The sequence below is a fragment of the Lampris incognitus genome, chromosome 10 (assembly GCF_029633865.1).
Source record: "Lampris incognitus isolate fLamInc1 chromosome 10, fLamInc1.hap2, whole genome shotgun sequence".
Classification (NCBI taxonomy): Eukaryota; Metazoa; Chordata; class Actinopteri; order Lampriformes; family Lampridae; genus Lampris; species Lampris incognitus.
This window is the reverse complement of record NC_079220.1, coordinates 48,870,460-48,885,052: the sequence shown is the minus strand read 5'-3', so window position 1 is coordinate 48,885,052 and position 14,593 is coordinate 48,870,460. Positions and strand designations below refer to the sequence as shown.

Genomic DNA, 14,593 nt, shown 5'->3' with positions numbered 1-14,593 from the left:
TGTAAATATAGAGCAAACATCCTTGGGCTGTTCCCTTATAACGTTTAGTGTTGTGGCCCGGAGTGCTGATATCTCCAGCAAATCTACGGAGATTGTTTCACCCTCATCCTGTTAAGCACGTCTTTACGCAGTGATGTGGTTGCAAGCGTGTGGCTGTGACAGCTATAAATTCAGAATGCTACCCCTGAAGTTGGGGTGTGAGAGCACTCATCATCAGCAGGACTTGTGAATCACAGCTGTTGCTGCTATCTTAGCACTTAAAGAGAGGACAGCTCAGCGATCGTGATCACTGCAGAACACAGTGGGCTTTGTTATTCAGCAAGAACAAAGCGCATGCGTGCTGGCGCTGTGAGTGACCAAACCCCAGACGCACAGTCTCACCATCAGTGTGTGCAGGTATGCACTGCTTAATATCCTCACGGGTAATGATCCCTCTGCGATTTGTTGCAAATATAGAGTGTGACTGAATTTAACTTGATGTCGTCCTATGCATTTAAAATCCACAATCACACTAAATGCCTACTGTCTAGTAGCACTGCAAGGGAACACAAGCATTATTTAAATCGATGCTCACACGTTTCGCAATTGGAGTTTCCATGACAACAATAATTTGGCCATTTATTGGAACGCTCTGTCCGTCGATCCATCATGACAGGAAGGATATCCGAACATCACGTATCCAACAAGGCAACAGTAAACTTGTCACCCAACAAACGACGCAGCGACCCCTTTCACTGAGATCACAGCGGTGGAATCTGCAAAAGCATTGTGCGGATTATCAGGACATATGAGTGGATGAAAGGCAAACGCTCAGGGGGGGGGGGTGCATGGATATCGACTACATTTCACGACTTCACATGCCATAATGAGAAAGTCGTGCCTGTTAAAGTCTGGGTTATGGCTCCACGGGATGTCACGTTGGGCCAATCATTTCAGCTAGTGCGCAGTGTCAGGATGCACCATTTCCACCGGGTTTTATTTGGACTGACGTGTCTTAAGAGATATCACGGTCGGAGGAAGGGACGGGGCGACCCACAGATCCAGAAAACAGACCATTGCAGTAAATCTGAAAAGTTACTAGACTTACATGAATTGAATTTTATCCAAGTTAAAAAGAAGAAGAAAACCATTCCCTCTCAGAACAAGATAGGCTATCCAAAGGAGTTGAATCAAGTGCAACTGGACTTGGTATATATCCGTGAAGACGTTTCGCCTCTCATCCAAGAGGCTTCCTCAGTTCGTGCCTTTCTAACTAGACCAAGCTAGTCTGGTGATGAGACTCAGAATTTATCCTCTTTGGAGTCGTTGTCAGAGCTATAGATGTCCATGGCTCTTTGTGTTCCGATGTTTACCAACGCCAGTGGACATCTATAGCTCTGACAACGACTCCAAAGAGGATAAATTCTGAGTCTCATCACCAGCCAGTCAGACTAGCTTGGTCTAGTCAGAAAGGCACGAACTGAGGAAGCCTCTTGGATGAGAGGCGAAACGTCTTCACGGATATATAACCAAGTCCAGTTGCACTTGATTCAACTCCTTTGGATAACCATGACCTGGATGAATGAGAACATTCACAGACAAGATAGGCTATCCAGTAACATATTCACTTTTTGTATGATGTAGGGAAAACACTACACAATGGGCATTTACATGCTATTCTGAGCTCACCCAGGTTTTAAACACATTAATTGCCATAAAACCCATCACAAAGAGTATACTGCGTGGGCTTGTGTTGGGGGGGAGGGAGGGGGGTGTTCACATTATGCCGTAAAAGGAGTGTTGTGGTCCTCAGATTAGACTTGGTGACGCAGGGGTTTGCGCTTGATGCGGGAGTATAAGAGATGGCACGCAGCGCCGTTTCGGTGCGCACATGCCATGCAACATCGGCCCTACACAACCCGCATATAGTCCCCCCCCCCCATCTGTGTTTGGAAATGCTCTGAAGAACATGGAGATGAACACAACCGAGAAGTTTTATCTTTCCGTTGATGGCATCGCCGAAACGTTCAAACCGTGCGCCGATCATCACCAACTGGGTTTACGAACGGCCGGCGGGAAAAAAATCCCTCTTCCCAAATTGACCAGTTTACACCGCAAATCATCTCCCAGTCCCAGCCGGCGACTCCAGAGCAAAGTCCACAGCCAGCACCCGTCAAACCCCGGCGTCAAAGTCTCGAATATATCGAAGGCGAGCATGGGCATCATCAAGACCGTCAGAGCGCGGTGGAGACAGCGGGATAAGAGAGGGGGGGTCGCCAGGTCCTCCAGCACCGGCGACCAGCGGCCATCATCTGATCGGCTCCGGCGGAGGCGCGTAGAACCGCTGACGGCACCCTCTCTTCGCGATGAGACCCGGGAAAACCCGCCGGCACCGGAACCGGCACCGACACCGGCACCGGCACAGACACCGGCTCTGACCAAGCCGAGGAACTGTCGGAGAATAGTGGTGCTTGGCGCACCGAAAGTTGGCAAGACTAACATTCTCCAGCGGTTCCTGGGTGGCGAATTTGAAGAGCACTACGAACCCACATCCGAGGACTTCAGCAGGAAACTGTACCAGATACGAGGCGAAACTTACCAGATTGACATTGTGGACGCGGCGAGGGAGAGAGACTTTCCCGCCAAACGGAGGCTCACCATACTGACAGGTGAGGGCGCAGAAATAACCCCCCAGCATGACGAAAGGACTGCAGGGCACTTCAGCTCCTATACAACACGCTTGTTAACATAATCAGACGGGTTAACATATAAGATATAAGTCCTATGTTGTTTTTTTAATAGTTGTTAATAGTATTACAAGAAAAGCACGAGAAAACGTCAAAGCAAATTGAAATTATAATTTGCACCTGACATCTGTGATGATCAAGTTTGGGTACAGAATCCTTGATGGTTAAGGTTAAAGAAAAGATTTTTTTTAGTCTAGTTTGGGTTAAGACGTCTTCCAATGCTAACAAATATAAGATCTTATTAAAGTACCCTAATACCCATTTATTAATCATTATTTACAGCCACTCATTATAAAAGAGTTGCCAATAAAAGTAAGAAAGACCCCCCCCCCACCCCCGTGCATGCACTAACGGAGCGTGTGCCGCCCTCTTGTTCTTTCTAACCAGGTGACATTTTCCTGCTGGTGTTCAGCCTGGACGACAGGGGGACGCTGACGGAGGTCTGCGAGTTGCGCGACGAGATCAGGGCGGCGAAGGCGAAGCTGATGAAGCCGAAGGACGCCGGCAAAGTGCCAGTGGTGATATGCGGGAACAAGGCGGACCTGCGCGCGCAGCGGGTCGTCGGCCGGTCGGAGACGGAGGGGGTCCTCGGCGAGGGCGCCGCCTTCTTCGAGACCTCGGCGAAAGAGGGCACCGGGCTTGAGGACGTGTTCGGGGCCCTGGCCGCGCTCGGCGGACTGCCGGTCGAGACCAGCCCGTCAGCGCATCGGACCGTGTCCGTCGTCGCCTATCAGTCACTGCGCGCCGTGCGCCGCCCCGGCGCGCCGTGCGCCGCCGTTTTCCCGCTGGCGCGCCGGCCGAGCTTCCGCAGCGACCTGCGGCAGGTGCTCGGCCCGAGCGCCAAACCCGGCAAAACCGAGAGGTGCCACGTTCAATGAATTGTGGGACCTCTCATTAAAAACCCCATTGTGGTAGTATGCTACAATGTTTAACAATGTAAGGAGTTATACTCTAGCATCTGGCTGGACCGATGCACTTATAGCACTGTTTTTGTACGGGGTGCTGTACGGCTGTATTACTTGCATAAATAATAAAGAGATGCTGTTTACTGATATGTGTGCCGTGCTCATTCACGTCCAACTGTGGTGCCGATCGTCTGAGAACACTAGTTATTGATTCCCCCCTTGTCAAATGATCATTCCGGCCATCGCTCCCCGGACATACACACGACCACAACAAAGGCTTCGCCTCGCTGTCACCAAGCAGTTGTTGCCACTTCCGGGCGGCGCCCACGCCGCTGTGAATAGGCTGCACAATTATACGTTCTGCACAATTATATGTTCTCATTATTTCAAGGGGAAAAGGGAAATTGAATTAATTCAAAGGAGAAAGGAAAACAAAAGCGAGCTGAGAATTGTTAACTTAATGAAACCAGCAAAATGCACGGAAATAAGCGGTTTGGATAATGGATGGATGGATGAATAATCCATTGCATAATATCAAGTTCTGCCTCTTGGTCTGATAGAAACTGTGCCACTTGGTTATTACAACGGCGCATTTTTCAGTGCGGTTACTCAGATGTGGGTGCTGTTGCTGGCAGACACAGGACCTGTAAATTTGAGAATGAAAAACAGACAAACCAAAGGAGAAAGCAATAGTCTGTTGCTTAATATAGTACCTCTGCTCACCCCCCCCCCCCAAAAATGAGAGTTTCCCTTATTATTCTGGGGGGATTCAGATAAATCAGTAATGTGACTCACCAACTGAGTATAAGTCACTAATGTGACCATTTCTAATTACGATGCCATGTTCCAAAGCACAGATTTAAATTACCTATAACAGCATCATGCTGGCAAGCACAGTAGTGGTCTTTATGGAAGAAGCTGCGGTTTCTCTAAGTGTTTCACAAGTGTGTCCACGATTAACACACAAATCACTCATTACACGCAAGTGGATGTGTCAGTTTCTTCTTACCCTCACGCTATATGATGTGGTATTTAGACTGGGAAATCATCTCAACCTAAAGACTATGTTCACCTGGGTGTCCATGTCCAGAAAAGACACGGTTCTCACTATATCCTTCTCATCACAGACAGCAGAAGCAGTTACTGAGCTGCAGCGACGCTCACATGCACACACCACTGTGTGTGTATTATAGTGATCCCTGTTAGAGCTGCACCGGGAAGCAAAATTCTCTTCTACATCTGACATCTCCACTGCTTCTGGCACATGCAGTAGTTACATGCGACAGAAATTACTTGTATGCGACGGCGATCATGAGATGTCAATGCTTTTGTAAGTATGCAGAAAACACTGTCTGTGTGCACGTGATAAGATATGAGGGCGGATTCGTTTTTTCCCCCCAATTTCAATTTTAACGTCCTTCGTAGCAGCAAAAGCAACAAAATCCTGACCGGAAATGAATACGGAGGTGTGCAGAGAAGAACGAACAGCTACGCATTTCAGTTCAGATGATCTTAACAGGTTTAGTGTGCAGAGGCAGAGTGTCTACGCAGGTCTTGGTTTACAGAAGACGAGTAATAAGTACCCTTAAATGACCGTACCAGATCTGTATTGAAAATATTGCCATGCCAGCTAAATAAGCATGACAGCACATAGTAGCTTTGTGAAACGTGTGAAAATCTGACACGCTATTTATCACTTGCTACAGCTCACATCACGAGCGTTGTGATTACATGCTGCACGGCTGCTTTCCCACATCAAACCCACTAGGCAGTCTGCAGAGCCCGTTTCTTGTGTCACAGGCTGTGTTAACTGTTAGAGACTCCGTTTCCCATAATTATTAGCACCACTCTCAAAAGGATCGTAACTTGTGACTTAAGAAACGGGCCAGTAACTTTTTTAACTTTCACCTGTACTGAGAGCAAATACACCCGGGCCAGATGTGAGATCTAGATTAGCCATCACTTAACGAATGGTTCACCTTGTGCCATGCCAAGCAGTCAGCAACAGGGAGGGATAGACACATCCAGGGAAATCAGAACCACAATTGTGTTTATTAGCCATGTAGGTTTGCACATACATGGAATTTGACTCAGGTTTCATGGCTCTCGCAGTGTACTTAACATAGAATAGCAACACTACAACACAACAGTCTTCAGATATATACACAAGGATTGACTCATACAGGCGAAATAAGGTGATAAAGTGCAACGGTGCAGAGAATATATCAATGACACCAATGATGGATGCAGTGTACCTGCAACAGGAGCTACACTGCATCCATACTGTAGCGATCAGCTACCATAGGAGCTGGAACTCTGTGACATGCAAACTAGATTAGAAAAGGTAGCTCGGCTGATCTAGTCTGTCCATACCATCTTGAACTACATGGCTGGTAAAAAGACAGATGTTATCATGTAGAGCAGGATGTTGGGAGCAGAGCAGACCCTTTACATCCTATAAAAATCCTTTATTTTTCTTTTTTGGCTTTCCCCCCTTTTTCTCCCCAATTGTATCCAGCCAATTACCCCACTCTTCCGAGCTGTCCCGGTCGCTGTTCCACCCCCTCTGTCGATCTGGGGATGGCTGACGACTACCACATGCCTCCTCCGATACATGTGGAGTCGCCAGCTGCTTCTTTTCACCTGACAATGAGGAGTTTTGCCAGGGGGACGTAGCATGTGGGACGATCCCGCTATTTCTCCCAATCACCCCTCCCCCGCGAACAGGCACCCCAACTGACCAGAGGAGGTGCTAGTGCAGCGACCAAGACACACACCCACATTCGGCTTCCCACCCGCAGACACGACCAGTTATGTCTGTAGGGACATCTGACCAAGCCGGAGGTAACACAAGGATTCGATCCAGCGAACCCCGTGTTGGTAGGCAACGGAATAGACCGCCATGCCACTCGGATGCCCATCCTTTTTTTCTCTTGTCAGTCAAGTCAGTCTGACCAAAACAAAAATGGAGCTCTTTCTGTTCGTAGCTGCTCCATGTCTGTTCTGTCATCAAAGCGGAAAGGTTTGATAGCTCTGTCCATCAATCAACTGATCTCTCTGCAGTCTCTGGGTAATATGGTTTTCCAGTGCTAGTAGCAGAGTTGGCAGCATGCTGTCCAGAAGGGCCAGTCCTCCCCAGGAGCAGCGTAGGCCCCTACAATACGGAAGAGCATACATTACGTAAGAGATTTGATTAAAAGCGGCTCTTTTCTCTTTCAGGTGAAAAGTCTGGAATATTGAAAGCACCCCCTGATGTCCATCATTTACCTGTCATCAAGGACGAGTTGTCCGTTCGACAGCAACTCTTGGTCATCCACAGACCCACCGAAGACTGTCTGAAGATCCGCTTCAGGGCTGAACCCTTTCCAATGCTGTAGAAATACCATCCAAAATACAAGTAGGTTTTAAAAAAGACAATGCGTAGATTTATCAGGTGAATTTCTATTATTAGTGCTTCACTCAAATGCCACAGGCTGCCTTGTTGTATTTCAGAGGCTTTTATCGCATTACGTCTACCGACACCCACGACTCCCTTGACAGGAGAGAGAGATCCATGGCAACTCGTGAGATCTAAACTCTGATGCGTCACAGTGTTTGCTGATACTGCAGGGTTTGGACATAAATGTGACTCACCTTGTGAGTAATGCCTTCTGTCATTCTCAGGCCCATCACCAACACTTCCTCTAATCTGCCCAGGAAGAAATGAGAGATCATCACACAGGGTTATTGACAAAGTCCCACAGTGACTGGGTTCTGACTTTAACCTGACAAGCCCCGAACTGACAGCAGAATGGGAACTAGAATAGTATGTGAGGAGAGCAGAGTGAGCAAATGAACATCTGAATGAGTTCAGTATAGATATATTTCTCTTGTTTTCAGCACTACGTGTTACAACTACAGAATTAGTAGCTGGCATATGAAAGCCACCTTATTCGACATTGTATTCTCACAACAAATGTGTTCTCTGCATTTAGCCCATCCTATTGTATAGCAGCAGTGGGCAGCTGCAGCGCCCGCGGACCAACTCCAGTTCTTCTTTCCATTGCCTTGATCAGGGGCACCGACAGGAGTATTAACCCTAACAGTCTTTTTGATGGTGGGAGGAAACTGGAGCACCTGGGGGAAACCCGCGCAGACACGGGGAGAACATGCAAACTCCACACAGAAAAGACCTGCGACGGCCTGGGATTCGAACCCAGGACCTTCTTGCTGTGAGGCAACAAAGTGCTAACCACTCGGCCACCGTGTCGCCTGACAGAGTACTCCCTGTCGGGGAATTGAACCGCAGTCTCCCGCATGACAGGCGAGGTTACTCACCGCTATACTACCGAGGATCCTATATATTAGTATTGTTAATTAGGAATAAAAGCAGGGAAACAAAGCACAACATTGGCTGAAAGATTTAACATATATTGAGGGTAGAGCTTTTCATCATGTGCAGTTTTCCTAATGGTGTAACTATAATATTTAAGCAACAATGGTAAACACTCAACACCCTCAGTACTTATATTTTGTCATTACAAAGTGAAAGGATATAATTGCTCCAGCACTAATGTTTACCAGTCAGGCTGAATGAATTAACCCGCGTAACCGCGTATCTAACCAAACAATTATAAATCAATAACGGTGCTGATCGATTTATCCATCCAGCCACATGGTGTTGTTTACTGCTATCAAATTCAAAAATCTCCGCAGACGGAGCAGTCTTCCTGCCAAAAGATTCACTATGAAACATTATGGCAGAAGTTTTTCAGTACTTAACGAAGACCAAAGAGCCCCTTCAGACGTGAAAGGCAGTAATTCTGGTTATCATACACACATACTCCCACTTGGGACATTTACTTCTCCCTTGTTTGTATCCAACTGGGCCCAAACCAAACCAAAACTAACCACCCCCTCCGTTACCCTTACCCGGGCCTCTATCCTGCCCAAACACTGCATGTCAGCATACTTGCATACAGGCACCTGGCCAGTACCCTGACCAAGGTTTGTATTCACCCTTTTAGTATTTAATTTTGTATATGCCTTGTATTTTGTATATGTATATTTTTTTCCTCTTTTGTTTTTATATGTTCCCGCTTGATGTATAATGTGTTGCAATTTTTTGGGCAAAATATACGATACAGTAGGGCTGCACGATATATCGAAAATTCACCTTCATCGCGATATCAACATGCACGATATACGTATCGCAGCAGACTGCTTGAACAGCGATATGCACGCGCCATGTATTCATACTCTGCATACAACCAGGAGTTTGTGTTGACTTTGGTGCCCCCTTCTGGAAAAAAGGCGGTAGTGTCACTCGGCCGATTCAACCTCAGTAACAACAAAATATAATGTAAAAAAATAAAATTCGAACCTTAGTTACTCACTCTGCAAAACTGGTAAGACACCAGTTTTGAGTTGAGACTGTTACGTAATAATTTATAATATAAACTCCCAGCAGCTGCTTTAAACAGGCCTAGAAGTTCTGTCAAAGTGATGAAGAAACTGTATTGCCATGCAACCAAGTTGGTGGTATTTGTTCATTGTCAATATAGCTGCTGTAGCCAGGTGCATTATTTATCGCGAGTCATAACGTCATCGCAATATTCAACAATGTTATCGCATGTTTTCCTAATATCGTGCAGCCCTACTATACAGTGGGTGTCCAGGTAGCGTAGCGGTGTATTCCGTTGCCTACCAACACGGGGCTTGGCGGTTCGAATCCCTGTGTTACCTCCGGCTTGGTCGGGCGTCCCTAGAGACACAATTGGCCACGTCTGCGGTTGGGAAGCCGGATGCGGGTGTCCTGGTCGCTACACTACAGTCTCCTCTAGTCGATTGGGGCGCTTGTTCGGGGGGGAGGGGGGACTGAGGGCAATAGCGTGATCCTCCCACGCACTACATTCCCCTGGTGAAACTCCTCACTGTCAGGTGAAAAGAAGCGGCTGGCGACTCCACATGTATCGGAGGAGGTATGTGGTAGTCTGCAGGCCTCCCTGATTGGCAAAGGGGGTGGAGCAGCAAGGGAGAATGGGTGTATAGCTATAAAAAACTTTAAAGAAACATTTTTTACATTTCAAACTCCCTATCTGCCGGGTCGTGACCGGCTGTTTGATGCCAGAAACAAAAGACCGCTCGGGGCTCGCCTCCCTGCCTCACCGGGTAAGTGAAAAAACGATAAAAGAGCGTTTCACCTCTCTGGACACTTTCGTTTCAGTTGTGATCGTTTTCCTTCTCTTCGACGCGTCACCATCACTTGCGTCAGATTTACGCTTTGAAGCCGTGATTACGAGGGTAAACGCACAAAACATTTAAGTCAAAACATAACGCACACAACAATGTTTATACAAGCCGACCTAAAATGGCAAAGACAGCGTGGGGTTGTTCTCCCTCAGGCCGACGAACCACCTAAAACGCGCACGCGCCACGCAAAGTAGTCCGTCCATTCATTAATACGAACCATTGTGTGTAAATTGAGTTTTTAAAATAATAGGCTTTACGGAGGTCGGTTCGTAAGCACGGGAGTTCGTATGTCGGGCGTTCATAACCCGGGGACTACCTGTATAAACAAAGTCTGAATAACCGTCAGCGGGACTGGAGGTTAGCCATAACAGTGCAAAAATGGTACCGGTGTGACAAGTCTAACTGAGGACAAGAGTTAAGTCAGCAGCTCACAGTCCAAGATGGCTGAGCGGGATCCTCCTCCGTGTCCCGTGCCCTCTCCGACGAACTTCTTGGATCCAGACATCGGGCTCCAGGGTCTGGGTCCGGGCCTCCCGAACCACACCTCCTTCCGCCAGAGGAACAAAGCGCCCATGTGCTCCTGTCAAAGAGAGCATCCCGTCGTTCAGTGACATCAGTGGTCTAAGCACCACCTTCAGAAGTGTCACATACACACAGAAATGCATCCTATTCTGCTAACGGCTTACCTGGGCCCACGCCAACATACTGCTCCCCCTTCCAGTAGCTCATGTTGTGATGGCTGATAGCGTCCTACATAAAACAAAGTGGAAAAGGTTGTTATTTTGCGCCGATATATAAGTGATGGAATATCATTACGCCTAAGACATCTCCCTTATAAATGGTGTATTAATGAAAACAGTGGCAAAAAAAAATTAATTGGATTGTATTTTATCTCATGAATTATGAAATTACAGGACTTGAAACTAAGCGTGCAAATATTGTCCATTTTAAAGGGGCTGTATGTTACATTTTGGCTTTCCTGAAGCATATTATGACAAGTTATTGTTAGCAGGGGTTTCTGAAAGGCAGTGATCAAAACAAAATAAAGCAACATAGCAATCGTAGCAAAATTATATCTCATAATGTTGTCTGAAGATGGTAGACGGCAGCAAACATATTGGGTATCCGCTACCTTCCCATCTGCATTTGCTCATCTTGTCTATTTTCCTTTATAGTTGTTATTCACATCGCTGCATGAAGGAGGTCAGCACTTGTACAGAAATTACAGGGTTTGTAGTGTGGACAATCTATCACCTATTAGAGAAGCTTTGTGGAGGAATATATGGCTCCCACTCTGAGAACCAAACAGTATTGAGGTGAACTCATCAGTGGTGCCTCACCTTACCGAGAAACTTACATGTTTAGCGAAGTTCGACACCTCGTACTGCAGAAAGCCACGCTCATGCAGCATCCTCCTGGCTAACTGGTACATAACAGCAGTGGCATCGTCAGCAGGCAGAGCCAGTTCCCCCTGTTGGACCTGCTTGAACAGCTGAGTGCCTCTCTCCAGAGTCAGCTGGTACAGAGACACGTGGTCGTCGCAAACCGACAGCAGCTCAGACAATTCCCTCTCCCAGGATTCCACGCTCTGTCCGGGTCGTCCGAACATGACATCCACCGACACTCTGCCGGGGCACAGCCTTCGAGCCTCTGCGAGAGTCTGCAGTGCGTGCTGGGAATTGTGGTCTCTCCCGAGAAATTTCAAGTCTTCATCCTGCAGAGACTGTATAGTTAGAAGAAAAAAAAATAAAGGGTGAATCATTCAGGAGTTATGGATACATGACGTTGGGAGCACATATCATACGCTTCTGATTCTTCTGTGTCTCAAGTCAGCAGATGTTTATCACACAGATGCATCTTGGAAGGTAAATGATCCAACTACTTCTGACGAACCAGATGTCATCGTCACAATGAGGTCACACAAAGCACTTAGAATGAATAGCTCATGACCTAGACCACCCACTCAGGCTGCAAATGCAGGACCCTCAGGTGCCACAGCACCCACCTCAGCAGAAGTGGTGTTACCTCTGCCAAAGGAGCACCGAATACATTCCTCCTATGACCGATACTCGTGATTTAAGATTATTTATTTTGGCATTTTTGGCCTTTATTGAATAGAGGATAGTGAAGTGGCAGGCAGGAAACAAGTGGACAGTGAGATGGGGACATGCAGCGAAGGTCACTGGCTGAAACTGAACCAGGGACATTGTGGTTATGTGGTACCGGGGGGGGGGGGGCACACGATACTCATGATTACTGGCTGCAGGGACCTGGTCCTTTATTGCTGCTCTACTATTGCTTAAAGCTGCCAGGACGAGTTTGGATTTTTGCTGACTTTGTGCAACCCTGTGGACAAAAGCGGTAGCATTTTGTGGAAGAACAACTTAATTGTCGTAAAGATCTACATTTACCTTCTGGTGGGTTGGGAATTTGTCTAGATGAGAGGAGCGATGTAGTGGTGTTTTGGAAAAAAAATAGGCATTTGCAAAACAGACAGTGTTGAGATAATGTATCTCTTAATTGTGAGTTTGTATGCTGTCTGTGCGCCTTAAATCATTTTGTCCGATTCTGCGAGGAATCGGACTCAAAGACAAGCATCAAAATTAAAATGAGACTAGAAAATGAATCAGTGAACAACTCTGTGGATGTTGCAGGGGTTTTTATACTTATTATGGGTTTTATTATGGTGTATCTATGTGCACTTTCGTGTTTTATGTTCTGCATTTGAGTCCTGTGTGGTCTTTAAGTTTCATATACTGTTGTCTGTGTTTCCATGCATTGGTAACAGAAAATAATTTCAATCCATCTATCCATCATTATGGGCTATAATAACTGTTCCGTAGGTCAAATTCACCTGCACACCTATGGAGAAACGGTTCACCCCAGCACGGCAGTAGTCCTCTAACTTAGACATTCCCTCCGGGGTAGGGTTGACCTCAAGTGTGACCTCGGCCTTGTCCAAGATATTAGCACGTTTCGAAACAGACTCCAGCACCGCGGCGATGGTCGAGGGGTGGGCCAGACTTGGAGTTCCACCGCCAAAGAACACCGATGTGATGCTGCAGAGAGACACCAGAATTGAGGAGGAGAAACACAACAGATCACGCCGCTGTTCAAGAGCAAAGGTGAAATAAGAGAGGACAGTTGTTGCTGGGTGGATGGTAGGTAAGGGGGGGAAACTGGGCGATATCAAGGGCATGATCTGAACATCACGAATGAATGAACGTACCTGGATACCTGACTCAGCCCCAACAGCGTCTCAGTCTCTCGTTGAAGGCACTCAGTCATGCTGGAGCCGTTGTCGCCTCTGAGGATGTACTTGTTGAAGTTGCAATAGGAACACCTTCGCAGGCAGTAGGGCCACTGCAGGGCGGGGCGGGGCGGGTTAAAATTAAAGGGAGGAGAGGAGACGGATGACCAGACACTCTCGGGGCACGGACCAAAAATAGCTCAAGCACCAAAACGTCAGACAGGCCCAAAATGGATCCAGCTCAATCGGTGATTTCCTCACTCATTGATTTGTGTGTCCGCCTGCATATAAATGGGCCTATCAGGAGACGCGGCCGCTGCCAACTCACGTGTACGTAGAGCGAAGCGCGCCGGGGGCGCTGTGAGGAGTCCAGGGCCCCAATTACCTCGTCCCCGTCCACCTCCGTCCCGGTCGAGGAGCCGCGCCGGAACCGGATGGCACACCTGGGGGGAGCGCGTACCGCCGCGACCGATTGGCGCGTAATCGTTCCCGCTATAGTTTTGCCAAACATCCCGAATAACGGCAACTGTCGGTGACTCCGCTGACAGACAGCAGACGCGGCCGCGAGTCCCTGTCGGCTCTGTTCCTCTCACGTGTGTTGCAGCTACACGCTTGCGCAGCCTCACACCGGTTTGACAGCGCGTGACGCACCGGAAGTTGGTTAATTAACTCGGTTTCACTTAATTGCAGTTTGGCGAACGATTCCAGCGGAACGCGTCCCAGCGACCTCTCGGGTTACGTCCCCGCAGCCAACTACTAACAGGAAGAAGACAGTGAGCGTTTCCGCTTTGTGAGTTACAGACTCCGACCACACCACGGCGCTGTTCTGTTGAAATGACGCTCTCTGGCGTCTGGCTCAGGGCGAGATGCAAGTCTCCATGGAGAGTTTTATAAGAAATATCTTAGGCCAGTGTTTCTCAACCCGGGGTCCGCGGACCCCTAGTGGTCCGTGGTGTAATTGCAAGGGGTCCGTGAAAAAAAAAATCTTTAAAAAAAAGATCCTATGACATTTATAGAAATAGGATTATTTTACTCAAATGTGACTGAGACCTTTATCTACCTAAACTATAAAGGGTAACAGGACTTTTTTCTCTAATTACCTCTGTTTCACAAGTGTAATTTATTGTATTTTAATAAGAGATCTCGCTCCCGTTTGCGTTGTTAAAAGTTACTGCATAAAAATTCTGTTGTTACATCTATCTGAAAGTTACTGAATACATATTCTGTTTTGTTAACTATATATCTGAAAGTTACTGCATAAGAATTCTGTTTTGTTAACTATATCTAAGTTACAACTGAAAGCTCTTATTTTTGCCCCAAAGAGTGAATAAATGCTATAATGCAATTTAAAATGCAGTTTCTACTGTTTCTATCAAATTGCAACCCCCCTCCCCCAAGATCAGGTGGAGGGGTCCTCAGGGTAGATCAAAAATACGCAGGGGGTCCAGGACCCCAAAAAGGTTGAGAACCACTGTCTTAGG

General features: G+C 47.3%; 2 protein-coding genes across 2 annotated transcripts; one reads left to right on the top strand and one right to left on the bottom strand.

Moving 5' to 3' along the window:
* Positions 1-1,954: 1,954 nt before the first annotated feature.
* rasd2a (RASD family member 2a) lies at positions 1,955-3,604 on the top strand. Its single transcript, XM_056288648.1, has 3 exons — positions 1,955-2,329; positions 2,405-2,648; positions 3,114-3,604. Exons 1-3 carry the CDS (start codon positions 1,955-1,957, stop codon positions 3,602-3,604), a joined length of 1,110 nt encoding a protein of 369 aa, XP_056144623.1.
* Positions 3,605-6,476: 2,872 nt separating this feature from the next.
* On the bottom strand, positions 6,477-13,623 carry rsad1 (radical S-adenosyl methionine domain containing 1). Its single transcript, XM_056288435.1, has 9 exons — positions 13,441-13,623; positions 13,092-13,225; positions 12,717-12,921; positions 11,220-11,585; positions 10,549-10,612; positions 10,295-10,442; positions 7,265-7,319; positions 6,899-7,002; positions 6,477-6,785 (listed from the first exon to the last, which is right to left on the bottom strand). Exons 1-9 carry the CDS (start codon positions 13,621-13,623, stop codon positions 6,641-6,643), a joined length of 1,404 nt encoding a protein of 467 aa, XP_056144410.1. The 3' UTR covers positions 6,477-6,640.
* Positions 13,624-14,593: the final 970 nt, after the last annotated feature.